The following is a 27,591-nucleotide window of genomic DNA, read 5'->3' on the forward strand; positions in this document are numbered from 1 at the left end:
TTTGATAAAGTATAATAAAGGACTCCCGTGATGAATGCAAATAACTTCCATGTGGAAGATGTTAACATCTGCCGTGCTTTGCAAAAACTCCCAAAGAAAAAAAGCAAAAACTCCCAAAGAAAAAAAGCAAAAATTCCCAAAGAAAAAAGCAAAAACTAGATGAAAACAGACGTAAAATAAAAGATTTTATTTTCTCACTGACAACAGTACTGCTGTTGGATCATAGAGAATAATAAGGTGCAGATAAAGGAGCACCTGAATAATATAGAGAGGGGAAAAATAGCTTGAAAAATGATTGAAATATGCCATCATCAAATAAAGCATCATCTGCTGTTACTACAAATGATGAATGGAGGATGAAAGTGGATGTTAATAATAATGAGTTGTCATGTAATTAAATCATTTCCATAAATGATTCTATTTAGATGAGCCCATTATTTAAATTTGTGTTGAAGATAGATCCCTGATTATGAAATGTGTATTTTGAAGTGTGGTGGAGCTTAATATCGACGATTTCCAAATGATCTCCTCTGTGGAGTGCTGGTCCCGAAGTATCTCCTATAGGCCACTTGGTAGCCGTGGTGATAGGCGAAGAAGCGACAGGGTGAGTAATCCTCGCAGGTCTCTGCACGTCTCTCAGCTGGAGACTTTACTCTGCGACTGTGTTCACGGGGTAGAAGAAATTGCATTTGTTTGGACATTTTTGGCTTTTGGAATTTGCACTTATTGATGTATAGTGGGCCTGGGGGCCATAAAACATATAAATAACTCAATTTTGTCTGTTTGTTTTGGCAAAAAAAGCATTTTAGCAACTAGGTTTTCAGCAGATTGTTCCCTGAGTGATTGTTTCTTTGAGATTATTTTGTATTTAAAGGCTGATAGCACAAATACTTATTTGTGACACAGAGGTTTGCACTTTATTTGGCTTTAATTTAACTAGCTTCTTGTTTTTAAATCTTTATAGGGGAAATTTTCAGTATTAACTAAAAATAAAACATAACCACATGAATACTGGTCCACATTAATAATATTTGTCTTACAAGTTAAGCCTGCAGAACCCAAAAAGTGATGTCAACCTATGTGGTCGCCCAATCTCAATTATATTTTTTAAATTATTTAGAATTTCTTTAATGATTTAATACAATTATGAATTCATAAAAATGTACAAAAGAAATGTACTCTCATTATGCAGCCCACTAACCCTAACACACGCATTTGGACTGGAATAGATTTCTCAAAATGACCGCCAATGCATGTCCAATAATGGGTAAACTTGTCTTTTGATTTTTTTTCATTCAAATTGTATGGTGGATAAAAACATCCCCAAAAAAAACGGAAATCACATTTCCGTCATAATGGCCAGGCCTAATTTAAAGAATTACATTTTACCTCATTAAATAACTGCTGTAGCCATTTCCTCTTGGAAGGTTGTATCCGTTGTTTCTCTGAGGTCTGATGAATGTATTTGCTCTCCTCGGCGCCACAAACACATCTGAAAGCACAATTTCCCCCCGATTTAACAAAAAACACCAATTTTCCTTAAACCACACAACTGTGCGCTGACATTAAAAGTAATTTAAGGGAACAGAAGAAACTGAACATGTATTTACCTTCATTGGATTCTGTACTTTCATTGGAGTCTAGAGGGAAACACACAGATTAGATTCATTGCGAACTTTTAAATGGAAAAATTACATAATGATGGAATTGCAGGAGGGGTTTTATTACCTGAATTTGAATTTGAGAATGCTGCTCTACCCCTGTTAAGGCAGGCGCAGAATGAAAGCACAGCACAGAGTGCCAGAAACTGAAAAAGGCTCTTCATCGCTGATGGTTTTTCTGTAAAAAAAAAAAATGATAAACTTATTGACCGAGTTCATATTTTTGCCCCAAATAAGAAATTGGATTTTCCTTGAGTCTTTTAGTTCAAATGATCCTGACCTCTATAATAATGGCATCACATAGATAAATCTTTCCCAGGCGGTATACGTTTTAAATGTGACCGATATAGTAACTTAAGTTGTATTTATAAAGCCAGACTGAAAACCCTCAACTCCACAGCCAATCCACAAGAAGGGCTTTTCAGCTCAAAACTCTGCTTGGAAGAACCATAAAAGTTGTTGGTGTTTATCGCAGTGGTACCAACTAAATGAGAAATAGATGATAGCTATAAAAGAAGTGCGCATGTGCACACCCTCCTATGAAATTCCCTCCAATTGGCATGCTGAGTCATGAAAAGGTTCCTTGTCAAGGATTCATCACCACCTGTGCAAACAGAATTATTAGTTGTGTTTAACACTTTTTTTTTAAAATCATGATATACCCTTAAAGTAAAGATGGCGTATTTACATAACTGCACTGGAGAGGAGCTTTCATCCATCCCTTGATTTTGTGGGATTTGGATAAGATTCAGTTTGAGTTGCCACCCCGTTTTCACTGTCAATAGCTGCTTTCATTATACAGTGAGCACACCCACACAGCCACAAGGCACTCTGACACATGCTTATACATTCTCAGAATGTTTATAACACGAACCCCTCAGGCATATTTTGGCTCCACTTTAAAAACCTCAGCAGTGGGCAAAGAAACAGCAAGTCTGCAGGCCAAAGATCAGAAAGAATCTGCATGGATGTGTGTATAAATTGCTGACCTAATGTGTCTGCAGAGTTTATTAGTCGCTATTCACAAGGTTTTTTTAGGGATAAGTTTGTGGCTCACAAGAACTCAGAAGTTTAGAATGTCTCCATAAAAAGAAAAAGAACATCTTAATGGACATTTCGTGTTAATTTTAACTAAGAATAATTTTACAAATTTACCCCAATTTGTTGACACATTTAAAATACATGAGTTTTTTCTCATGTCTGAAAAAAAACACACAAAAAAATGAAAAAGTTCAATAAAAAAAATCTGAAACTTTTTTTAATACCCCAGGGCATATAAAAAACGACAATAAAAGTTTGATTAGACACAAATTAAATCAATTCAAATCACATTTTCCTCTTAATGTACTCACCGTTAGTTAAGTGTAGCGTGAGGAGTGTTGGGTATATCAGTTAGTCTATTTTCCCCAGGAATATTGACTAATTCCTCTGAGCATGTCTTTTATACTTACCTCTCTTCCCTCCACCCTTTCATTTCACCCACCGACTCCCTCCCCAATTGCCCTCTCTCCTCCCTTCTCATATGTATCAACCCTCTTTTCCCCCCATCATTTATTCAGACCAAAGTATTAGCTCACTTGCTCCCCAACTCCCATGATTCACCAGTATACAGTAGTGAAGGCAAAAAAAAAAAACACTGAGGGGTAAACAGAGGCAAGGGCGAAAGAAGCCTGGCACGGGGATACTGAACCTGGCTCATAGCAGGTACGTGATAATATTCACTACCATTTGACTGCAGCAAATTATATAAAACACATTCACCACTATCCATCTATCTATCCACTCAGTGAACGTACTCTACTTTTAGGCCCCATAATTCTGCTGTGGTAAGGCACGAGCAGCAATTCTTAATGATGGAGGGATTAAAAGAACAAAACACTAAAGATTTACTTGGAGAGGAGCTGTTTGGAAAGGTTCCTTTACATTCATGAAAGGAGAATCTGTCCTCAATAGCAGTGATGATTGTGATTGTCAATAGAAAACCAACCTCAGGAGGTAAAAAAAAAACAAAGTTAATTTAAGTGATCACTCTGATTTATTGCTTATTTGCCAACATGTCTGCGGTCTAAAAGTGTTAAAGCGGTAGCTTTACAGCCAATGATGTTTCAATGGCCCAATTATTCTGAGGTCCATGCAGGAGTAAGATTATGGTGTCTATCTGGGTGTTATGTAATCCAAAAATTATATTTGGCTAGAGCAGAATAGCTGAGTGAGAGTTGAGCTTTGCCAATGGTAAACAAACAAGAATAGGCGAGCATGCTAGGAATCAGCGAGACTCAGACAGTCAGATCAACATTAGGATGGAGATAAGTAAGATAAGTAAGGACTTGATGAATAGGGGATGCACTGAGAGAGATGATGTTGTGTCTGGACTGTAATGTTTGAGTGTGAGGTGAATACGTACGTTCACATTTGCAAATGCAGTATGTATGGCTGTTGCTGCCTGAAGCACCGAGCAGATTATTCTCATCTCACTGCTTTATCCTCATTAGGGTCACGTGGGGTGATGGTGCCTATGGAAAATGAATGAATCAGATTATTGACTGACTGAAGCAAAAACTGCTGCCACAAGCATCAGATCAGTCAGCCGAAATGGCCACTCATTGTTCAGCAAGAGATGACGGCTCTTAAATTAAGTCTTTGAGTTGAGCGGTCAGTTAATACAATTTCTTACAAAGACATTAAGATTCATCAGGTGTTCATTTTAAGCAATAGAGTGACACAATGCAGACATGCATCGTTGAAGTGTGGCCAATGAGCCGGTCCCTCTTCGGTGCCTCATCTATCCATCTTTGGTTTTTAACAGCCTCACACCTGACCTCCAGCAATAAGCCACAAACTGCACCCACACAGTCCAGGGACGGGCCAGATTGAGTGCAGTGGTCTTCCCCAGACATTTCCTTTCCTGATCTTTCCTTGCAAATAGTCTGGTCAACCCTCTGCCCCAACCGACTGGTCTGGCCTTCCTTCAAAGCCGTCTCAGTGTTCCTATACTTTATAAGCCTACTGCCACCTCAATGTCATGCTTTACAGTTGTACTGTTGGATGCCAGGCTGCTTTCCGAATCTCCATCACTGTCACTGGCCCACGCCAAAAGCTCTTTTCTGCTCTCTTCACAGGCCGTTCACCAAACGTTAACTCTAATCTCCAGCCATGAAGGCCGTCTAGTCCTCGGTTGCCCTTCTGAACTCTTCTGTCTGGACACCTACAACAAGATCTGAACAACTTTGTTGTTGCCAGACTTGAATTAGCAATCTCAATTTCTGCTTCTTATTTAAATCTCAGTTGACCCATTGCTTTTCTCTCAGTCTTTTTTTTGGATACAATCTTCTGCTAGTGGAGTCAGATAGTCATTGGAAGAACATGCAAACTCCACACAGTAGGTACCCAAATGGGATGGTTCAATCCCAGAACTGTGAGGCCAACGCTCTAACCACTGCCTCAAATCATAGTTTAAACTAAAAGATATGCTTCAGGCCATCGTACAACTAACAACTTACAATTTTCGTTTACTATGAACCTGTGTACATGCCTGTTTGACTAAATATACTGTGCCTGCGAATGACTGGTGACCAATCGAGGTTGTATCTTGTCTGGTGTCAGATGAGACGTCTAAAAAAAAAACGTCTGTGAATTATGGGATACATTTAGCAAATTTCCAAAAGAGACTTTGACCCCAAATGAGTGAATATGTAGCTAATGTCTGCAAAAACAAAAAAACATCCTGTAATCCAACTTGTTGGGCTGGCTTGTTTCCCCAGGTGGTCAAGCAAGTGTACCTCAGTATGCGGTGTGGTTCAGACTGACTCACTCACAAATTACACAACTGTTTCTATGTTCCGTCTTCATTTACAGCGCCAAGAAATGTAACCTGCTATTCCTTATACTATTTTTTTCAATGCTTTCCCCCCCAGGTATTTCCTATAGAACACGTATTTGAAGACAGTGAAAAAAGTGAATGACTAAGATAGTTGGTGAAAACAACTATTGATGTCATCCTGTTCCCTCAGCATGCCAGTTTATAGCATGATGGAAGCATCGGGTCAGACTGGATGAAAGACAGACGTTACGCACCACTGTCCGCCTTTGGGAGCCTTTTGGTGGTTGTTGTCTCACGGCTGTAAATATTGCCGTCAACATCAACATGTTGTATTTGTGTTGGACAGTATGTCAAACTGGGATAATTTATGTTTGTTTAATGCCATGCTAATTTATATATATATAGTATTATGGAGTCCAGAATTATTTTATTTTGACATTGTTTTGATCGGCATATAGATGGTTTGGAACGACTCAGGCTTCAATACTTCAATACAAAGAGGGAAAAGGTGTTTTAGAAATTCTAGTGTGATTCATAACAATGTTATGGTATAAGGATACATAAGGTTTCTCAGTTGGATTTCTTCTGAATCAATATGTTTTATCATCTGTAAATTTGACACTGCTTCAGGGATTTGTTTGCTTATGTGTTGAGAATAGAAATAAATTCTTTAAAGATGTCATTTAGACATCATACATTTGTTTTTTTTACTACTATGTGGTTGAATCAACGCTTATTCATTTATAAGCAAATTAACTGAGACAGATGTGGGAGTTGGTTCTGCTCACAGCTGCTTTCTTTTTAAAAAGGAGAGTTTTTTTCAATAATATTGCCAAGGGATTGCTCACGGGGCAATTGACGTGACTCTCAAACAGGGTGTAGTTGTCTACTGTTTTAAAGGTTCCCAAGATAAATCTGGCATAAAAGATATTATGACAGACAAGAAAATATGATTTATTCTTCTATCCTGTTTCAATTATATTATTTGTGAAAAGGGGAATCATCATCTCAGAACTAATTCATTCATTTTATGAACCAATTTTTCTCACAAGGGTCGCAAGGGGTGCTGGAGCCTATGCCAGGTGACTTCAGGTACCAGGCGGGGCACACCCAGAATTAGTGGCCAGCCAATCACAGGGCACGAGGAGACGGACAAACCATTCCTGCATATTTGTACTTCTCAACACCATGATCACTATTTCTTAGCACAGTTTGTAAAAATAAACAAAACTAACACTTGGTAGTCTTAAATCTATCATTTTGTCAACTAAACTAATTGGAGGGAACGAAGAGGCAGCTGTTTGGATGCTTCTTTGTCACATCTAGTGTTCTAAACACATTGTTGCTGCCAACCAGTTGCAGGAATAGGCCAACAAAACATATAATCCCACTTGGGAAATTGAGCATACTGAGAAAAGAATAGGATAAAGATGAATTTGGAGTTATTCTTTAGTGAGGTTTTGCAAGATTTAGTATGTGGGATTCAGATGGATGTATGACATATAACCCCAAAACTTCTCATTGTGTGACTTGGAAGTGGCAGTTGTTTTTTTTCCCCTTTGACTTCCATGTGCAAAGATCCACAATCCCACAACCGCTCGATTGTACTTTCGACACTTTGCTTTGACGTACTTAATTTCAAACTCCAGCTAAGCCTGAAAAAGACCTGCACACTTTTAACATATCCATATTTAATGTTATTTAAGGACATTGTTGTTTATGACTTTAAATGTACATGGCTAAACAAAAAAAAACCCTAAAAAATAGCAATTATTAATTTGCAATTGATTGAAAGGCAAATTGAGAAAAAGGAATGTTACTTAGAAAATTTTGAAATTTTGATATTTTGATAGGACATCTATATTCCGATAGATTTTGACTGCATATTTAACAACCATATTTTACATATACACACACATTATCATTTCTTACAACTAAATGCCAAATAGAAAGCTAATGTGGGTTGTCACAAAACGCAACACTTTTAAAATGTATACATTAAGGCTGTTTATATAGTAAAAAGTCAAGAGCACATTTGATTTTGGCTTACTTTCATGGTTAGAGCGGACAAGTAAACAGACTTATTCCAACACAAAGTAGATTGTTTACTATTGACTAAAAAACAAATAGAAAATGTTGGATTATTAGACATAAAGTCCTATTAATTCTACGAAGAAAAAAACTATTTTTGTGTGTTAGTGACTTATTACATCCACTTGCATGTGTATCTTGCAATTGATCAATAACCAATCCAGGGTGTAAAACGTCACTTAGTTGCCAAGGAATATTTGCTCCAGCACCACCATGACCCTTCTAAGGACATCATGGATAGGGAACATGCATGCGTATGTGCGAATGTTTGCCATCCTGTTGCTGCATATTTCAATTTCAACTTCTCATAACAACACTATCCAAGTTTTCTTTTCTTTTTTTCTTTAGTCCGCAATATTTACCTTGGTGCCTGGCTTCTTTCCTGTCCGGCCAAGTCTAACAAAGTGAAGCTGCGGAATACGCGAGCTGCACCCACCTACCGGGCCAGGAATGTAACACACACATGTAAAGATTTACAATGCACAACGTCAGTTGGCATTCACGAGCAGAACAAACGATCACAGACGACGGCGAGCTTCCATTAAAAGGGATAAAGGGAGCACAATTATGTAATTAGCATTGAAGTATGGTAAAAAATGTTTAATTGAGGGTTATACGTTGTACAATAGCTATAATTTTTTATCACATTAAGGTGTGTATACCTGATTCTATCAAAGCATAATTCAAAGTCACACAAAAGTGTTAGGGGTAATGGCGGCGGGATGAGGGACTCTGTGGTGTGTTGGCGATAATGATGGCGTAGCCCACAGCTAGAGGTGAAGTCATGAATTTAAAGGATGACGTCATTCAATTTAGCGACAGGCAGGGGTAGAGGAGGCCTACATAACCACACAAAGAGGGAGAGAGTGAAAAATGGCTTTTTTTTGTACAATAAGTTGCATTGACTACCAAAAAATGCACAAAATTCTCAAAAAAAATGGTGTAGTGTTCTTTCCGCCTGACTTCAGTCTGGGTTCGAGTTCCACCCTGTTCTAATTGTGAGCGTGAGTAATTGTCTGTTTCATTGTCATGATTATCATAGACCAATGACAAAGATTACTCTTTACAGGAATACAAATAAGATGGAGAATAATAGGCTAAAGAGTCAATATAAATGCAACATATCTTCTGCTGAGAGGTTTTGCAGACATCCTCAAAGCAGGCACACTGACAACAACAAGCTGCTCATTTGCTCCCTCTTCTCCATCCTTCTATAATCTTATTGTTTGCCTGTCCCTCCATTTTCAAACTCAGCAAATAAAACGATGCAGTTACTGCTCTTCTTTTGTCTTGGCTATGTATTACTACTCATTATCTGACATCTTGGACTCTATTCCACATGCTTTTGGTAACCTAAACTTAAACTTACAGTGGGAATTTGAGCTGACTGTGCATCGCCGGATAGGGATAGCAGCTATAGTCATACGTTTTAATGTTAAATGCACTACATTTAAAGCTACTTGATCCAAAATCATTTTGTAATTCGTGCACCTGACGGTAAAGTGGTTGGTGGCAGTAGGATTGTGAGTGTGAATGGTCGTCTGTCTCTCTGGTGACCAATCTAGGGTGTATTCAGCTGGGATAGGTTCCAGCAACCATTGTGAGGATGTGCGTTAGGGAAGATGGAGGAATGAAGGAATTGTATAGTCACTCAAATATCAAGTTGTCACTTACAGTTGATGACTTTTTCTTCATCGGGATCATCAAGTCTATTGCTTCCTCCTTAACCATGGTTTAGAAATGTCTTCAGTTGTCAAAAGCCATCAGTTTAATCACAAGTTAGCTGACCACTAACACAACAGGCACAGCTGTAAACCTGCAACCAGATGATGAAACACAGGGTTACGGTCAGAGACACGAGGCCCGAGACCTGAAAATATTTACAGTCCTATTCACACAAACAAATATAAATCGACATTATAATGGTTAAAAGAACTGTATATTGATGTGCATGTATTTTCTGAAGACGTATCCAAACCACTTCTTGCAAAATCAAAACAAACTCTCAACCACGCATTCCAGACAGCTAGGAATAAAATACGTGGTTGTGGCAGTGTGTAGATGGCTTTTATTGTTCTAAACTGAGACTTTGTACTAAAATAAAGTGATTTACATTACAGGGATAAAGGCCATTGAGTTTAATTGTGTGTGTGGGGAAGGTTTATTTTGAATGGAATATACTAGTAGCCATGAGTATATTCAGGTTCACCTGGATGTAATCCAGGATTAAATCGTTATTTGATTGGCTTCTTTTCAGAGTATTTAGAATAGAATAAAAATAGCAATAGTTGATGGCAAAATATGCATTTTAGGTAAAGAAAAAATGCAGAATTGACCCCACTGAGGTTAGCTGGGAGGGGCTCCAATACACCCTGAACTCAAGGATGAGGACAACTACTATAGAAAATGGATGGATGGATGGTTGAAACAGGTGCTGCTCCAATATTTTTTTTAAAAATTGACAGGGATTGGCCTAAAACGTACTGGAAGTGACCTAGAAATGCTCCTAAATCATCAGAAAGTTACCTCCAATTAACAGAAATTGACCCTGAAATGCCCCAAGATCAATAAGAAGTGACCAATGAACGGAAAGTGTCATGTTTTGATCAGTTGTACATGTAAATTGAAATGTTTGATTCATTGACCTGACTATAGTTGTGAATAATGCTGCCTATTATCTATCTAAGTCTCCAGGTCTTACCAGTAAAGGTCATTCCTGTGAATTCACAACTCGCAATCAATGGTGAAGACAAGTGGAAGTGGACACCAAGTGCCTCCAAAACCACACACTGCCCGAGGCACAATATTCCCACAATGCTGAAATGTCATTAAGTGCATGACAGCATGGAACCTCACTCGTTTGTCCTCTTTCGCCCCCACCAAAGCTTGAGAGGAAATATTGCAAACACAACGTTGGTCTGCTGTCTGCTGGTGACAACAAAGAATTGCAGTTTGAATTGAATTCGAGGGCTTCCACCAGTGATGATGAGTACTTCAAACTAGTTTCTCAAGTTGTTTCATTCATACATTTTTTTTGACTAGCCCTCAGGAAATTATGATTACATTTAAGGCACAAAATATGTGTTGAAATTCTTTTTCCAGAATCTACCTTGCAAACATACCACCAACTGGCTTTACTTTGGGGTCCAAACTATTGCCCAGAGTATATTAGGAAAATATTCAAAATAAGAAGCTTAAATTCAGCCTATTTTCTCTCTTTCTCTTCTAAGCATTTATTCTGGATGGCACTCATCAACTAATCATTAGCTGAGGGGGTCAAAACCTGACAACACGTAATTAATGTCGGTATCGGTAGAATTTTAGGATTTTGTTTTCCATACATATATTGATATAAATATATACAATAATTTAATGTGATAAAATGAGCTATTTTGGTTTGCCCCCCCCCCCCCTTCCATCCTCCAACTAGTCAATTTCCCTTTGCAATGGAAAGTTTGTCTCAGTAGTGTTATTATAAATATTGCAATACTACTCTTGTACTTTTGGATACTGACGGTGATTGATTTCCAATCTATTTGACTGGGGGGCTGACAGCAATTGATTGATTGACCAGTCAAAATGGACTGGTCATCTCATGGCATCAATTAAAACCAATAAATTAACATTAAAGTGTATATATATATATACACACATTCTGTTCAAACCTGTTTATTGTTTAACCATTAAAAGTGAAAGGCTTTCAGGTTGGATCCTTTGATTTTGATGAGAGGCTCAAAGAAAAAAAATTGGACACGGCTAATCTATACCAAGCGAGTCTTCCACAGATGCTTTTCAAAAGCCTTTTTTTTTTGCACTGCGCTTTTCTTTGGAACTTTTCCGACCTCTCGCTGACTGCCTGAGAGCTACCAGCCAAGACTAGTAATGAGATACTATTTGATCCGACAGGGCAGAGTGGGTGGAGTGGAAACTGCTATTACTTCATCTTCAACTGCTCTTCTCCCTTTGCAATTTCAAAGATTAGAGTCCCAAAGCAAGGTTTCTTCCACATTGCAACATCTTTTTTTAGGCAACTTGAGGTCCTCCACTGTTTCTTTTTTGCTCTCACAACAACTGTTTCTCAATATTTGAAAAGAAACTGTTCTAAAACTGTAACTGTGAATAAAAATAATACAACTGAACTTTACAAATACACTAGTGGAATAATAATGTATATTCGATCCAGGCGGTATTATTTGTACCACTAGCGTACTACTGGTGGTACTAATGCAAATTCCAAATACACAGTAATGTAGATACATATTCTAGTATTAAAAGCTTAAACATTTTCCTCCCCAAAGATGAGCTATTTATACATACACCATAAATTATGCTGTTTCATACATAGATATGCACGTATATATGCCTAATGAGTTTTTTACAAACTACTCCCACCATTGGATTTGATGTGCAATCTCTGTTTTCTGGGGCTTTAATGATTTATTTAAGAATTAACGAGTGCATTACCACTAATGGGAAGAGATCCACACATGCATCTGCAACCAAAATGCTGCAGCGCTTACGCATTAAAGCTGAAAAAGGAGTGTGCAAAGAGTAAGTACTAAGAATTGCCACCAGAAAAAAAAGGTGCCCGTTCACACAGCTCAAAGTCAAATCCCCCCAAACAACAATTTTCCCTCGGTGGGACTGCGTTATGGTGTGCAAAGCCCCCAAGCACTTGTCTCACCGAATAAACTTTTGCTTCTTCACTTCCCCCCTCCTCCAACTCAACTCCCTCTCTTTCTTTCTTTAATCCCTTCTCGTTCTATCCTCCAAGCCTGCATCATTAATCCATTTATCAGAAATGCTCCCATTTTTCTTCTCACTTGGGCTGCTTCAAATGTTGCCTTGAAATGTCGCCGAGTGATTTGCAAGCAATGCCGCTGATCTAAAGAGCACCGGTAAAAGCTTTAAAAAGGAAAAAAAGAAATGGAAAATGTCTCTGTTTATCCATTTTCTATCTTGCTTATTGTCATAAGGTGGATAGGTTATAACTAGTATTACTTATATTGCTATTGGTACCAATACAGCACTAAAAATGACATCACAGGTTGCATTGGGAGTACTAGGAATGAATGTGATGATGTTGCATAATGTGTACTTTTCAGGATAGTTTTAAAGCGCTAGTTGCCCCACCCAATATGGCTTTCAGCCATTAAACAGGGGGGGGACTTGTTATTTGTCCAAGATGATAGGAGACGTCCAATCATGTGGCGTACACTTATCCTTTTGCTGTAAATTACAATGAGTTGATCCATTTAAGTCCAGTCAAAATGGATTGGATCTCTCAAGAGTCAATGGCAGCCAATAAAATAAATAAAAAATATATTTGGTATTTCCTCTAGCCAAACTGCACTGTCACAGCAATTATTTTATCCCCAGTAGACATCTAATCCATTTAAAGCAAGAGGATGAACGCTCATCCACTGGAAGTGGATTGGAAGTCTGGCACAGTCAATGGCAGACAAAGAGTTAAGCAGAGTCTGACCATACTGTGATATTAATTATTTTACAGTCAAATGAGTATGCAGTCATTTCATATTTAAACATAATTGTTGTTTATATAATAGTGTGTGATGGAATAATATGGAAAGGCCTATTATTTGATGACCTCCATGCAGTGGAAAGTGTTACATTGTGAAAGTGGTCATAATGTTGTGGTGTATTTGTATGTCATCATCACCAGCCTCCACTAATTGCAGTCAAGTACATATCCATTGCTTTCATGCATCTTTAAGCATTTGCCTCCTCCTCCTCCTCCGCAGCAGCAGCGCTCTTTGTCCTGGAACGTCATGCTCCCTGATTTAGGAATATCCAATTAGTCTCCCCCGCTAGGATGACAACGCTCACCACTCCAATCTAATAAGCGCCCTTCTTCCTTAATACTAATGGCAACCAAAGCCCAGATTACAGTTCCCAGAGACGACTGACCCAACACTTTTCCAACACATTTCTTGTTTTAACAACCTGGGCTCCTTCCCTTTACTGCACAAGTCATTTTCTCAGCACCTGGCTTTAGCAGACTTTTTAATTTTTTTCTTTGGCTCAGATCACATTTTAAGTATAGCGTCCGATATTACGCAGTACTTTGTTATTCAGTATTCAAAGCGCTGAGGTATATAAATAGGAGTACCAGTTTAAAAATCGGGATAAAAGTAGGATTTTTAATTCTTGTTTGCATAATATTTATGTAATTCTTCTTCAGCACCCCCTACGACTTTTGTGAGGATAAGGGGTTTAGAAAATAAATAAATGAATGAATGTACCAGCAAAATTCATTGTCAATAATCACTAATGAACCGTAAATATGCAATTACTTCAGTTCTCAATTATTTGCTAGTTTTATTTTAAATTCCCTATGAAGTGACTTCAGAGATTCAAAGTGGGAACCATTAATATAAAGCTAATTTTGCTACTTGGCACAGGAAAATAGGTATCTAATCTGAGCTCAACAAAGGGGAAACAGAGGGATTAAGAGTTCTGGAAAATGTTTAGTGAGCAACTGATGACGACAAGCAGTACTAAGTCTTAGCAATGAGATTTGGGGAAATCCCAGCAGTCAATTAGTTGATCAGACAGCTTCTTTAATGGTTATATAACTATGAAACAGCCAACAAAAATCAAAACATTCCTGGATGTGCTTTCAACACCAGACTTCAATATCGCCTCTGTTCATAGAACACACAGAATTTGAAAGTCCAGTACTGACATGGAAAAGAAATGAATTATTCCTTATTGACTATCATGAGATAAAATATGAATGCACTTCATTTTTTGACCAATTAAAAACAACCAAAAAAAGCAGAGAATTTCCGTGCTGAAACGTTAAAGAAAACTTCAAAACAATAAGGTACGAGATTTTAAATATCGAGTCTACATCCAAAGGCAAAGACAACAAAGGTCTATTTATGAATAATATATGAATGTACGAGAATACAACAAGGCTCTTGGTATTGTGGTAATATAAAAGGTTGAAGAAATACTGTAATATAAATTCAAATTATTTATAAGATAAACATGCATAATAAATGAAGCTGAAAATAAGGGCAGTTCCAACTACAACACAATAACAATAATAAATCCTTTTCTTACATAAATTTATGTTATTGCCAGAACTTAGTGAACTTGCTATCCCATGACTCAGTTGGCGTTAAGAATAGAATAATATTATCTACTAAATAATAATATTATAATAGAATGGAGGTAACATGGCTATTGGTTAAGGGGGAAACAAATGTTGACTTAGCCATATATATTTAACATTTTGATTGGCCAATGTTTCATTATTAAAGTGGGATTCGGTTGCTCAGTTGGACCGGGTTTTAGGATACAAAACAGACTGCAGAGGTCAGCATCTAGGTCGTTCACAGCAAGTGTTCAAATGAGGTCGTGAAGTGTTAATAGAAGATTTCCTAGAAGTGTCAGGAGCAATGCTACTTATAAGCTCAGGACAGAAAGTCTAAACTATTTGTTTCACATAGCTGAAAAATGAAATATATGTAGCACAAGAGAAGAAAGGAAAAATGAAGTAAATCTGTAAAATGGCCACCGATAAATGGTTTTGAATCATTAGTGACTTCAGAGAGGGATAAAATCATATGCTTGATATCATGTAAGGGAAAATTTAAATATATGATGTTTATTTCTGAGTCCATCTTTCTAAAAATACTGCAACATTATGGTTACGAGCGATCAAATGTTGTTTTGTGAAAAACCCTAGGACTAAATTGCACATGAAAGGTATTCCTTACTAAATATCAGTATGTTGTCAAATTGCAGTTCAGCGTTGGAGTTTTTTTGAGATCTGTCGACACCCGTTGGACTAAAATCAAAAGGTGTGTTCACATGCTATTAAAAAGCATGCATGGTCTCTTTGAGCTTTTTAAAGAGGTAGCAAAGACCTTGGTGCATTCCACAGATATAATATTTGCTTTCACTGATACACACGCACATGCGTGCAGACACATTCTCACTTACAAGTTTCCTCAACGAACATACTGTCAATGTGACACCCACAACACGCTTATTAATATTTTCTTTGCAGTCCTATAAAATACACCCAATAAAAAATAACACTTAGGCTAGTCCTAACATGGCAATCTACCGGAAATTATTAATCGTGCCCAGTCACGACAGGTACAAATATGAAAAAGTTGTATAAGATGCACTATCCTTATGGAAAAATATCCAACCGCAGAATTTCAGTATTCTTTCGTTCGAATTTGTCTTTTCCTTTTAGGAAATTCATCACTAAGAGCTCCAGACTTGACAGAAATGAAAAAAATTGGAGAGGTTGCATCAAGGGCAGTGGAAGAATGAGTTTGTTTTTGAATAAAATGATGAAGAAATAGCCTTAAAAATACCTATAAAAAATCAAAAGAGTACCTATGCATTTATGAAATTCTTTAGGTTATAATCATCCCTTTCAGGGCAACTATAATTACAAAGTCATCCAAGATATAAATATGTTGACCTTGTGCTAAGGTAAAGTCTACAATAAATCAAACATAACATGTTTGGAATGTAGGAAAAAGCTAGAATATCTTTTGAAAAAAAAGTTATACTATATTACAGTGATTAAAGCACCATGACTAGACTTTCTTTTAATTCATTCCTTGTTTGTTCATTTTTAAACAAACACCAGCAGCCTTAACATCTCATCCATTTTCCTGTTCCCACGGCCATCTGTTAATCTAATTAAAAGTAATACCGTATATGCGTAGTTGCCCAAGAAGCTTGGCCCACTAACCTACAATAGGAGCTTCATCACTGCATATGTTTCCAACCCTGTCTATGGGACTACGGCCTCCAATTATTCATACATTTATTATATCAAATTCTTGTTCATGTATTTTAAATAACACACAAATGGTCAGTTTTACATTTACAAGTCTGTTTGTTTCATTATGGGAAAATTACAGTTTTAAAGCAGCCAGGTGAACATATTAGCATATTAGAATATTTTTTTTAAAGATTTTTTTTATAAATTATAAAAATAAAAATCTATTTTGTTGTACACGTGTAATGGGGCGGGGGCTATGGATGAATTCTTAGCATGTCTGTCTCACAGTTGAGTTTGGCGTTATGGTCAAGAAGTTGTATTGACTATCAGGACAGTAATGGATAGTTATTTTTTGTTCCCTGATGGAGTCAAATTGTAAAAATGATTTTGAGTTGAGGGTTGAGTTTTTGTGGAGGCTTCCTATGTCTTAATGGGTTTTCTCCAGGGACTTCAGTTTCCTCTCACATCCCCAAATCATGCATGGTATGCTTTCTAAACTTTCTAAATTGTCGTTAGTTATGATTGGCTGGCAACAAATTCAGGGTGCACAGGAAAAAGGTATCGGCACCCCTCACAAGACATTGCCCCCCATTATTGGCGAAGCATAGGTTTGGGTAAAAATGCATTACTAATGATATTTGAGCTCAACTATTTACATTTTCATGATTTCACTTATTCACTATTAGACAGTGATAGATACTGAGTTAAGCTAGAAAGTAGGCTTGCTGGCATTAAATTATCACATCTCATTGCCATTAACAGTGGTGTACGTCCAATACATTTTGACTCATAACCACAACAGTCAAAATTGGATTAGATTTCCACTGTCGTCAATGACAGACGAAGAATTAATCATCCCCCCAATGGGATCGAATCATCGTTGCTAGCCTTCCTAGTCAAAATGGATTGGATATCTATAGTAGCCAATGAGTTAAATACTTTAAATACTTCTTACAGTATCCTATTTTATTATGTCAAATAAATATGATGACAGGCATCATAAAGCTTTCTGGCTCCTGACCTTTGCATTGAAGATCCAATTATCTGGTGTGTGCGTTGTTTCTTCCGCCCTGCAGCCCACATGCAGTTAAGAGGCTTTTCCATTGAACTGCCCTCATTTGGGACCAGACAACCTGTTTTTAAAGAGACAAAAAGTACAGTGTATGTTAAAATTTTGCAAACGTGTTAAATACATTTCATTTACAGACATTTACAAGGGTATACCAAAGATTTTTTGTAGCCAATCTATAACCATCGTTTGTAATCTGCATCCACAGATTAGTAATGATGCGGATACTGTAGTCACCATATTTGGTGAGGACTCTAAACATTAACACACCAACCAAGCAGCTGCACATTGGCTGCTTTTGACAAACAAAGTTATTTTAAAAGGAAACAAACACACGCTTTCGTTGCTCAAGGTGAACAATGTCACTTTCAAGTGTTATCATTCGCATGTATGATGATATTGTGTATGTGCAGGTATAAAAGACCTAGTGTTTACTTTGTCTTTCCCTTAGCCTCGGGACCTTATTTGCAATGACCGAGAAAAGGAGTAATTCGTCTGATAAATCGTCAGATTGTTAACTACCGTTTCTGGGTCATTGCTAAAATGTGGGTGCAGATTACTAGAATGTGGGTAGTTTAATAATCCGTGGGTACTTCTTATTAAATTGTGGGTACAGTTTGGTAATTTTTGGGTTTTAATGTCATATCATACAGCTAAGCAAACTGAACATTTTGTAATATATTTTAAATAAAAATTAGGTACAAACTTATTTACAAAACATGTCTTTCATTTAAGTCTCTATAATAATAATACTGTACCTATTTGCATTTAGGTCATGTTTTAAGTGGACTATACTTTAGAGATCTCTAATACTTTACTAACTCCCATTATAGTTTTTTCCCCCTATCCTTTGATTGTAATTAAAAAAAATATCCTTCACGTGTAGATGGTCAGAAAACAAAAATCACATGGACTATAAGCGCGACTAGGTTTTCCCCCTTCCCCTCAACTAGAAATCCCATGCCAGGCGTACTAAGGTTTTAGAGGGATAAACCTCATCAAATCCTTCAGATTGACCTCTGACTTTAGGTCATATAGAAAAGCCTGAGAGAGTCCTTCTCGAGTCTAGGTGACCTGAGGGGCCACGTGACTGGAAAGAGGTGTCTGAAGGGATTAGAGATGGAGATATAAAAGCACAGCCCAGACAGCAAATGTCACAGACCTCAGGACGAAGCAGGAGGAGGATAAGAGATCAGTGGCGGCCTCTTGGGATACCTCCAATAGGTGAGAACTAACACTCTAAAATGCTATTGCGGTTGCTTTGGAACACTTTGTAAATTTTCAATTCATAGCCAATGTTCCAAGTTTAGAGTTATTATTAGGTATACGATGGAGACACTTGTTGGGAAGGCTTGTGATTGTCTAAAAAGTTATGAGAGGACTTTAGAGCAGTACTTTAGTAAGACAAAATAGAAATACAGTATAGTTGGTGACTGTGGTAAGCAATATTGACAAGAGCTGTCACAGCAACAGATTGTTTATCTGCATTGGGAAACCCATAAAATGTTTAACTCATTTGCTGCCAATCAATGGTGATAGATGTCCAATCCATTGTGACTGGGAGCCTGGCAGCAATCTTTTGATTCCTGTCATCCCCTAGTAAAGTTGGATTGGACGTCTAGGGATTTCAAGGCCAGCAAGACATGATCACTCAATGCCAGTCATCATAGTTGAAACAAATTTGATATATCTAAAGCTGTAAATGGAAGTGAAAGAGTTAACAGGACTGTGAGATGATAGTGGACAATTGTGACAGAGGAAATGAACGTATTTTGTGCCTTATCCATTTCTATACCCATGCAAATAACCCCAAAGCCAAAGATATTGTTAAATAAACAGTGTCAATCAAAATGTATTATTATCGCGTCAGTTGGAATTTTCCAATACCGCATATCGTAAAGAAGACAGCCGGCATCCTTGTTGTCGAGGAAGGGTAATTAGCCCAGGATGGATCAAACGTGGATTAACGCTAATCTATTGGTTGGAACTAATTTGCATAATCTGTGCAGATTAATGCAGCGACACTAATAGGATTATCTACAGCGCATCTGGTTGAAAGAGATTTTGTTGTGATCTTTGAAGGAAACTTCAATCTAATTTCTTTTTCCTTTTCAAGAGTAAAATGAACGCCAGCCCACCGGCAGGAAGCGCCTTGGCCCCTGGCGGAGCCACTGGCCCCACCACACCAAAGAAGGGCCCACCCAAATTCAAGCAGAGGCAGACTCGTACATTCAAGAGCAAGGCCCCCAAACCAGGCCAGAAAGGGTAAAAAAAAAACCTTGTTACCTTAAATGACTACTTCTTAACATATTCAAGACAAGTATCCCTTAAAAGTACTTGAATACGTGAAAATCGCCTCAATCTTAATTGTATTCTTGGTTTTACAGCTTTGGTGACGACATCCCCGGCATGGAGGGTCTTGGCACAGACATCACAGTCGTGTGCCCATGGGAAGCCTTTGGCGACATGGAGCTCAGCGACCTGGCCAAATACGGCATCATTTAAAGCTCTCTTCCTCTGTTCGTTAACGCTCGGCTCGTCAGGATAAGGCGGCCGGCGATCCCCTTAAATGCCCTTCTCGTCATCTACCTCTTGCCTCTCTCTCCACTAAGTGGAAGGAGATCTTAACGACTCTTATATATATATTTTTTATTATACATATCATACTGTTTACAGTATATAAAACCCTTGAAAGATTGACGAGAAAATCTTGACGCACCCCTTTCCTTCTATCATCCCCAACCCACGCCAAAGAACGCGAGAAAAACTGGTCGAAACTAGTTTGATTTGCTTCTAGCAGTTGATTTGAAGTGTAAATACTTTGTACCGTGTTTCCTCTTGTTCCTTTTTTATTGGTATCCTTGTTTTGTTGCATTGTACGACTTCACAATGTCATTGTAAACATCAAGGAGGGCGCTGTACTGATGAATACTATAATGCACTTTCACCTCCTTTTAAATGCTTTTCGTTCTCCCATTCTTAGAGATGGTCAATACTAAGGGGAAATTTGGCACAAGCACAGAACGGAGCAGATGTATTGTGAATGGATGCTGCATAATAGTTGCATTAAATGGCTCTTTTTGGAATTCACTGTCTCTTTCTTTGTTCCAAAGACCTGTAAATCAATCACAAAGTTGATTTCATTGGGGATGACTAAAAAAAGTGTTTTTTTTATGCCCAAAAGGAAATTGAACAAGATTTTTAAAATATTTTCCATCAGAAAGAATATATTCAAGACAAAAGTTCTATATTTTAATTCTATTTTCTATTTTTTTATTCTATTTATTCTATTATTTATTTTAAATACCTAATAAAAACAGTATTTCCTGAATATAGAGTACAAATTCAATCAAATGTCCCAGTGTACTCACTAATTAATACTAAATAATCATTAATACTCATTATCACATGTACATGTGCATTAATATAAAGAATGTCACAAAATGACTGCTTTATAAGCAGTCATTTTTTACTGTTTAAACATTTTCTCTACAATCAAAGGTTTGAGAAATTTGTGATTTGCATACTTGACTCTAATACAATTTTACCAGTAAGAATCATGTATTTTATTATGTACATTTGTAAGTTGCCTCATTGCATAAGTCAAAGGCGGACACAGCAAAAAGAAACAGGTCAAAAAACTGCGTCAATAGGATTATGAAACCAGCTATACATTATGATTACTTTCTGGAATAAAATCACTACCATGTAATAAATATAAAATATAAACACCCCAACCCTAAAACCTCAGTTTGTGTCATGTCTTTTAATAATATCTCTGTGATTAACCACTAAAACAACACCCCAATGTCTGTCCAAATGACTAATTGTCACCAAAGTTTCCCACATTTTTGTTCCTATGGTTACTTTTGCTTTTCAAAATAAAGCTCTGTTATTAACATTGACAAACTTTTGTTTGAAGTCATTTCAAATCAAAGCAATATCATGAAAGGACCATAAAAATGAAGTAGTACATGAATTATTTGGTAAACATTGAGTGTTTGAAAAAAACCCTGAAAAGATATGTCAGAAAACGCTACACTAGTGATGTATGATTTATACTGCTACATCCAGTTTGGGTGAATTCTGAGCGTGCCTTGAAGTAAACACACCCCATAATATCCCTACTTGTCCTGACATGAATTGAATCTTAAGCGCGGTCTTACTGAAGAGAACAGCACTCTTACTAAACGACACAACAAACCCTGACGCTAATTTCATCACTGTCCACTATTGTTTCTGTCATGACATGGTAACCATGGCAACAGTTTCATACCCTAGCTCAGACCCCCCATCGACTGCCTCTTTGAAGGCAGCTTCACAGCAGGTCTTGCTTGTGGAATTCTGGTTAGTCCAGGTAGAGTGCACAAAGTTATCGGGAACCATGATACAAATTCCTGTGGGGAATTAGGAAAACTGGGGAGGGGTGAATTCACTCTTTGTGAGTGTGCGTGTTTCCTTCAGGTGTGCGAGCCCCACCTAGTATAGACCGAGGGAGGAAAATATGAGATGGGGTGCAGTATTTTCTTAGTATTGCCCAACCTGTGGATCTTAGGCATATACACGGCAATCCAGGTGTCTCCACAGTGTCCATAGCTCGTGTTTTTTTTTCCGGCTAATGTTGGAGCGTGCAGTGTTTTGAATTAAAGGTACCTGCATGGCTACACACTGAGTTGGTATCAATGCACCGACACATTGCGGGTTGTAAACAAATTGAGCCTCAGTTGTGGGGGACATAAAGGATTAAAAGGTAAGTGTCATTTTTCGTTATTATGGCTACTTCTGTAAAAAAAGGGGGGGATCCAGATACAAATTTTTAATAAATTAAGGATTGTTTGATGAAGATAAACAATCATTTCCTCTGAACAATGGCATTTTATTGAGCACTGTTTCTATTTTAAATTGTTAAATAGGATGAGCACAATATTTGAAACATATTAAGCTTTAAAACATGGATTTATTTGAATTCAGTACTTGTATTAATTCCATTTTCTGGAAGTAGAATATCTAATGTTGTAGCAAACAGTAATGACGGTTTCTAGGCAGAATAGATAAGTTTTTTTTTTTGCTGAAATAAAATATAAAATTAGTTTTACTAAAGTGTAAGAAATAATGTCATATATTCAGGGTGTTATAGTTAGCTGGGATGGGGTCCAGCACCCCCTGCGAGCCTTGTGAGGGTAACCAGTTCATAAAATGAATGAATGCATTGTTTTACTTATCATTTTTACTTGCATGGTGCTGTTTTCAAATTAAGGGCCATGCACCCACTTTAAGGGGTACACCTTTAACAATGGCTTGGGATTTTTTCTTGTAAGAAATAATATTTACTTGCTATTTACATTTAAATCGTATTACGTCCTGGCTCTTTTTTGTTGTATGGAAGCAAAATAGTAGAGGAGTGGATAGCATATCGCCTCACTGCCAATATGACCCAGGTTTGAATCTCATATCATGCTTTTCGGCGCGTTGCTGGCAAACATGTAGGTTTTCTATGGGTGGTCCAACTCCCTCCCACGATACAAAAACATGAACTCAGCTTGAACAACCTGTGTGATCTCAAACCAGTAATGATGCAAATAAGGGCCATGTGAATAAGCCAATGCAACAAAGGCTGTCTTATGAGCCTGGAGGAAATGATACTGTCCTTCTACTATCGGTGGGGAATCACTCAACCAGCCTCATTAATTTGCACAGCAAATCAAATCTCATAGACTTGCTCAGTTTCACCAACATTCGTTGCACGCGAGGCACAAGTTAGTTCATTTTCCTTCTTCATGAGAAACTTGCATTAACTTGACCCGTTTTCGGGCCCTCACTCAAACCTCTCGTCCTTGTTCTGACATGTTGATATCTTCACTCTCCCTATTGCGTTTTGTTTTCTATTAGTGCGCTAGATCATGTAAAAGGTTGCAGTATTTTCCTATTTTGGCTAGGCCGGTGAGTTATCCTCAGGCACAATTGATGTTTTTGGTGTGTTTTAAAAGCCACAGTTTGCTTGATATGTTTGAACATAGATAAAATGTATTATCATTTTGTGTCAAAATTTGACAATGATCGACTTCCAATTCATTCAAACTGGCAGGACTGGCTGTTAGAGATCATTGGTTAGCACCACTGATGACACTAAAAGATTTTAGCAAGGAACAAAATGTATATTGAAAGGTTTTTGTAATAGGTAAATGACATTTCAATTCATTTCATTTTTTTCATTTATTTAATGACACATAAAGGAATTGTCTATTTATGTTTTAAAGTGGCTGGCTGGAGCCATTTCTACCTGACTTAAGACCAGAAATTCAAATAAAAATCTGTTGTTTTACAATGTTTGTAAGTCACAAAATAAATAAAAAAAGGCCACCTTTTATGTGCATTGATGTTTTGAACACTTTATTTGGATGAACATATTTACGGGCCAAAAGTGCTTTGTGTCAGTCTTCCTTTATGATGCAACAAGGGATATATTACTGATATTTCTTTTAAAGATGCACATACTGTGGAGGGGTTAACTAGGAAGTGATTGTTTATTGCTGTTCTCTTGTCCTTCTTGTGCGTGCGGTTTTGCATTGTTTTTACATCTTGAAGACAAATGTTTGTTTGTTTCAGGAAAGAAGCCTTCCAAGGACACATCGAGGGGAACTGAATAACCAGTGGACAATTCCAACATGAGTCCATCCTTGTTAACCGAAGATCACAGGTTGGCATTCTCCCTTGTCCTTCTCTTCCACGTCCCCTTCGCCTCTTTATCTCAATCAATGAGAAACATCACCAATGAGACGTCAAACCCTACTTCCTGGAACTCCACCGACCACAAGGCAATTCCAGGCTGCCGCCCAGGTCTAGACCCTCTCTATCGATACCTGTGTGACCGCAAAGCCATGTGGGGCATCGTCTTGGAGACTCTGGCGTCGTCTGGTTTCCTCTTCAGTATATTCCTGCTCCTGGGCCTCCTTATCTGGTCTCTGTGGATCTGCATCTCATTACGACAACAACGCAGCAGCATAGGGAGCATAGTGGCCTGTATGACCATGTTTTTGTTGGCCACGGGTGGCATCTTTGCCATCACCTTCTCCTTCATCGTCCAACTAAGCCCTCAGACGTGCCCAACCAGGATCTTCCTCTTCGGCGTCTTCTTCTCCTTGGCCTTTTCTTGCCTGTTGGCTCGATGCTTAGCTTTGTTGGGCTTTGCCGCCGCTCGAGGTTGGGGCGAACCCGCCATTGCTTTGGGACTTTTTGTCATTCAGGTGATTATTTCCACCGAATGGCTCATACTGGTCATAGTGCGGGATAAGAAGCCCTGCCAGTACAGCCAAGAGGAGTTCATCATGTTGCAGATCTATGTCCTGTGCCTTCTGGCGACAGGCTTGATTCTCTCTTTGCATTTCCTCTGTCGCTCCTGCACCACGTACAACTACCGGTACGCGGGTGCGCTGCACCAGCAGAGCCGGCAACAGGCCGTTCTCCTCTTCCTCACGCTCCTGCTCTCCGCCGGCATTTGGGTGGCGTGGATCGCGATGCTCACCAAAGTGAACTCCAGTCTGGACCGCCGGCCACAATGGGACGACCCGACGCTCGCCGTGGCCTTGGTGGCCAACGGCTGGCTGTTGTTGATGGGACACGGCTTGGCGCAAGTTGCCTTCCTGTGCCGTGGCGAGGCCAAATCTAAAGAAATCCCTCTGAGCTTTGCGGGCTGGACCAGCCCCAGTGCTGATATCCCAGGATTGAACAGTCCCAAGGGGGGAGCCAGGAATGGAAGTTTTGAGAACGATTCAGAACAAAGGAAAGGTAAGAAGCCTCAAAATTGTTTTGCTCCAAGGCTACATTGTGGTGGCAATGGTTGCCTTTAGTATTCAGCAGCAGTGAAATAAAGACACATTACTTACATAAACTTTCCTCTTCAGTCCTGACGGATATTTATTTAATTGTTGTACATCTACTCTTTTATCCTGACAAGGGGTGCTGGAGCCTATCCCAGCTAATCTATGACCACCAGGCAAGGGACACTGAATTGGTGGCCAGCCAATCGCAGACAACAATTCCCTTTTCACAATTTAGTGTACAACCAGCCTCTTATGTATGTTTATTATATTTTTAACCCAATTGATTGCCTAATTTTATCTAATATGCATTACATTGATGTTTTAATGTCAAAGCTGCTGAAAGCCTACGTATCACCCTCTTTGAATATTATGAATTTGGCCTTACATTTTTTTTTTAATATCAACTGTATTAAATAAGTTGTCATCTTCTTCCCTAAATTACTTGAAGTAAAAATACAGTGTTTTTACCAAAATGCTATTATCTCAGTTGTCATCATGAGTCAATCATGTATTACAGCATGTGCTAATTATGTTTCCGCCGCCAGGCCAGCGAGTAGATCCAACGCTACAATCACCCTACGAGTCGGGATTCTCCATGACCGTGAGTAATAAACTGTCACCATTAACCATCTCGCATTTAATTGCATACTGTGACCTTTTCCATGATAAGACACACTATTTGCTTCTTGACAGCGCAGTTTATCAAGTGTTAATTGCCCTGATGTTTCTTATGTGTGTGTGTGATCCAGAGAATTGACCCCAATACAGATTATACCATTCCTCGCCCACAGTCGACCAACTATGGGGAACCATATGATGAATATTATGGACAATTGTAGAATACGTGGTGGATCAGAGAGTACCACCATTGTTTGTTTGCTTTGTTTTGTCTTTTACTCAAAAAGAATTCATGCATTGCTTGATGAGAACATTTGTAAACTACTATATTTCTAATAAAGTCCAAGAATGATACCAAAACAAAATACAAAATTCATGTCACGTACTGGCATTGTTTGTGACTGACAGTTAGCCATTTCAACTCACTTGTGTCTACCAGGTTGCACATATTTTGGTGTAAAGCAGTTTGAATTGTATTATAACTCAAATCATAAAACAGAATATTAATCATAACACTGTGCATAATCCTGTCAACATAATGTCCATCTACAATGGTAACTCAAATTATAAATGGCTATACATGTCTATATATTCAAAGTACTATAAAGATCCAAGTTTCCACTTATGGAATGAATGTATTTCATAAGTAGAGGTACTACTGTATATGCAAAATTATTCTAAGCCACATCATATAATTCATTCAAACCTGAGACAATAGGAGTCCTGAGACAGGAGGAAGACTTTCCAAACGGAGATATGAGCAGACAGCAATAGCTGGAACAGCAGACAAGAACAAAATGAGATTCCAAGCCTTCTATTCACTGATAAAATTAGATTACATTAGATTACTTTATTCATCCCGTATTCGGGAAATTCACTGTCATAGTAGCAAGAGGGTGAGAATACAGACACAGGAAAAGGCATTTCAGATATAAATAAATAGGTAATAAATAAGTAAATAAATAAATAAGCCTGTTCAGACATTTCTTTTGTTAAAGAGCCTGACAACTGATGGGAGGAAGGATCTGCAGAGGCCCTTCTTCCTGCAATGAGGGGGGCAGCAGTCTATTGCTGAAAGAGCTTCGGAGGGACTCCACAAATTCATGGTACCACAGTGGTCCTTCAGGAGCGCTTTGCCCAACCCTGAATTCTAACCCTAACAACAAAGTACATCGCCCAAGGTTGGCTCATTGAAAAGTAGATCTTGGAGCAAAAAAGTGAACGCCCCTGGTGTAGTGGTTCACTCCCCAGACTTTGAGGGAGACTGGTCAGACGCGGGCTCGATTCCCACTGGTGGTGGTATGATTGCAAGTGCAGAAATTAAGTATTCTAACCAGATCAAAAATCATGCCTCTCATATAAAATGAAAACATTCTGTAACAGTCAAACCACCAGGGGGCATCGCTTGCACACCAATATGAGACTGAGCGTACTGTCACAGTCATGAGTTGGTTGGTGTAAAACGTGCATGTCCACTCATGCATGTATGGGTTTTCACCTATGTTTGGCCTTCTGTGGGGAATTCCCGACTTAACCCTTTCAGGGATCATAGTCACTAGAGTGGACATCTATTTAAAAGTTGACACTTATAACCTTCAAGCTTTTAAAGAGCAAGTGACTTAAATGAGAAATAATTAAAACAAATAATCATAATTGGAATTTTTCATTTTTAAATTATGTAATAATTTATAAGTTCATACAATGTTAACAAGTGGCCCGGCGGACGAGTGGTT

General features: G+C 38.2%; 3 protein-coding genes across 7 annotated transcripts; 2 read left to right on the forward strand and 1 right to left on the reverse strand.

Moving 5' to 3' along the window:
• Positions 1 to 172: 172 nt before the first annotated feature.
• mgp (matrix Gla protein) lies at positions 173 to 26,588 on the reverse strand. Of its 4 annotated transcripts, XM_077735291.1 has the most exons (8): positions 26,565 to 26,588; positions 17,373 to 17,484; positions 9,247 to 9,388; positions 4,066 to 4,174; positions 1,729 to 1,839; positions 1,611 to 1,640; positions 1,390 to 1,492; positions 173 to 660 (listed from the first exon to the last, which is right to left on the reverse strand). In XM_077735291.1, the coding sequence occupies exons 5-8, from the start codon at positions 1,823 to 1,825 to the stop codon at positions 501 to 503; spliced, it is 390 nt and encodes a 129-aa protein (XP_077591417.1). In that variant the 5' UTR covers positions 1,826 to 1,839; positions 4,066 to 4,174; positions 9,247 to 9,388; positions 17,373 to 17,484; positions 26,565 to 26,588; the 3' UTR covers positions 173 to 500. The 4 variants fall into 4 exon arrangements, with proteins under 4 accessions (XP_077591417.1, XP_077591419.1, XP_077591418.1 ...); XM_077735293.1 differs by lacking the exon at positions 4,066 to 4,174; XM_077735292.1 differs by lacking the exons at positions 17,373 to 17,484; positions 26,565 to 26,588 and adding an exon at positions 12,257 to 12,633.
• Positions 18,492 to 20,506, forward strand: pde6hb (phosphodiesterase 6H, cGMP-specific, cone, gamma, paralog b). The gene is made up of 3 exons (XM_077735156.1): positions 18,492 to 18,644; positions 19,537 to 19,685; positions 19,808 to 20,506. Exons 2-3 carry the CDS (start codon positions 19,543 to 19,545, stop codon positions 19,923 to 19,925), a joined length of 261 nt encoding a protein of 86 aa, XP_077591282.1. The 5' UTR covers positions 18,492 to 18,644; positions 19,537 to 19,542; the 3' UTR covers positions 19,926 to 20,506.
• On the forward strand, positions 21,761 to 26,230 carry LOC144209091 (G-protein coupled receptor family C group 5 member D). 2 transcript variants are annotated; one of them, XM_077735288.1, is made up of 4 exons: positions 21,761 to 22,170; positions 24,027 to 25,205; positions 25,786 to 25,841; positions 25,990 to 26,230. In XM_077735288.1, the coding sequence occupies exons 2-4, from the start codon at positions 24,086 to 24,088 to the stop codon at positions 26,077 to 26,079; spliced, it is 1,266 nt and encodes a 421-aa protein (XP_077591414.1). In that variant the 5' UTR covers positions 21,761 to 22,170; positions 24,027 to 24,085; the 3' UTR covers positions 26,080 to 26,230. The 2 variants fall into 2 exon arrangements, with proteins under 2 accessions (XP_077591414.1, XP_077591413.1); XM_077735287.1 differs by lacking the exon at positions 21,761 to 22,170 and having other exon boundaries at positions 23,903 to 25,205.
• Positions 26,589 to 27,591: the final 1,003 nt, after the last annotated feature.

Source organism: Stigmatopora nigra, chromosome 15, assembly GCF_051989575.1.
Source record: "Stigmatopora nigra isolate UIUO_SnigA chromosome 15, RoL_Snig_1.1, whole genome shotgun sequence".
NCBI classification, from domain to species: Eukaryota; Metazoa; Chordata; class Actinopteri; order Syngnathiformes; family Syngnathidae; genus Stigmatopora; species Stigmatopora nigra.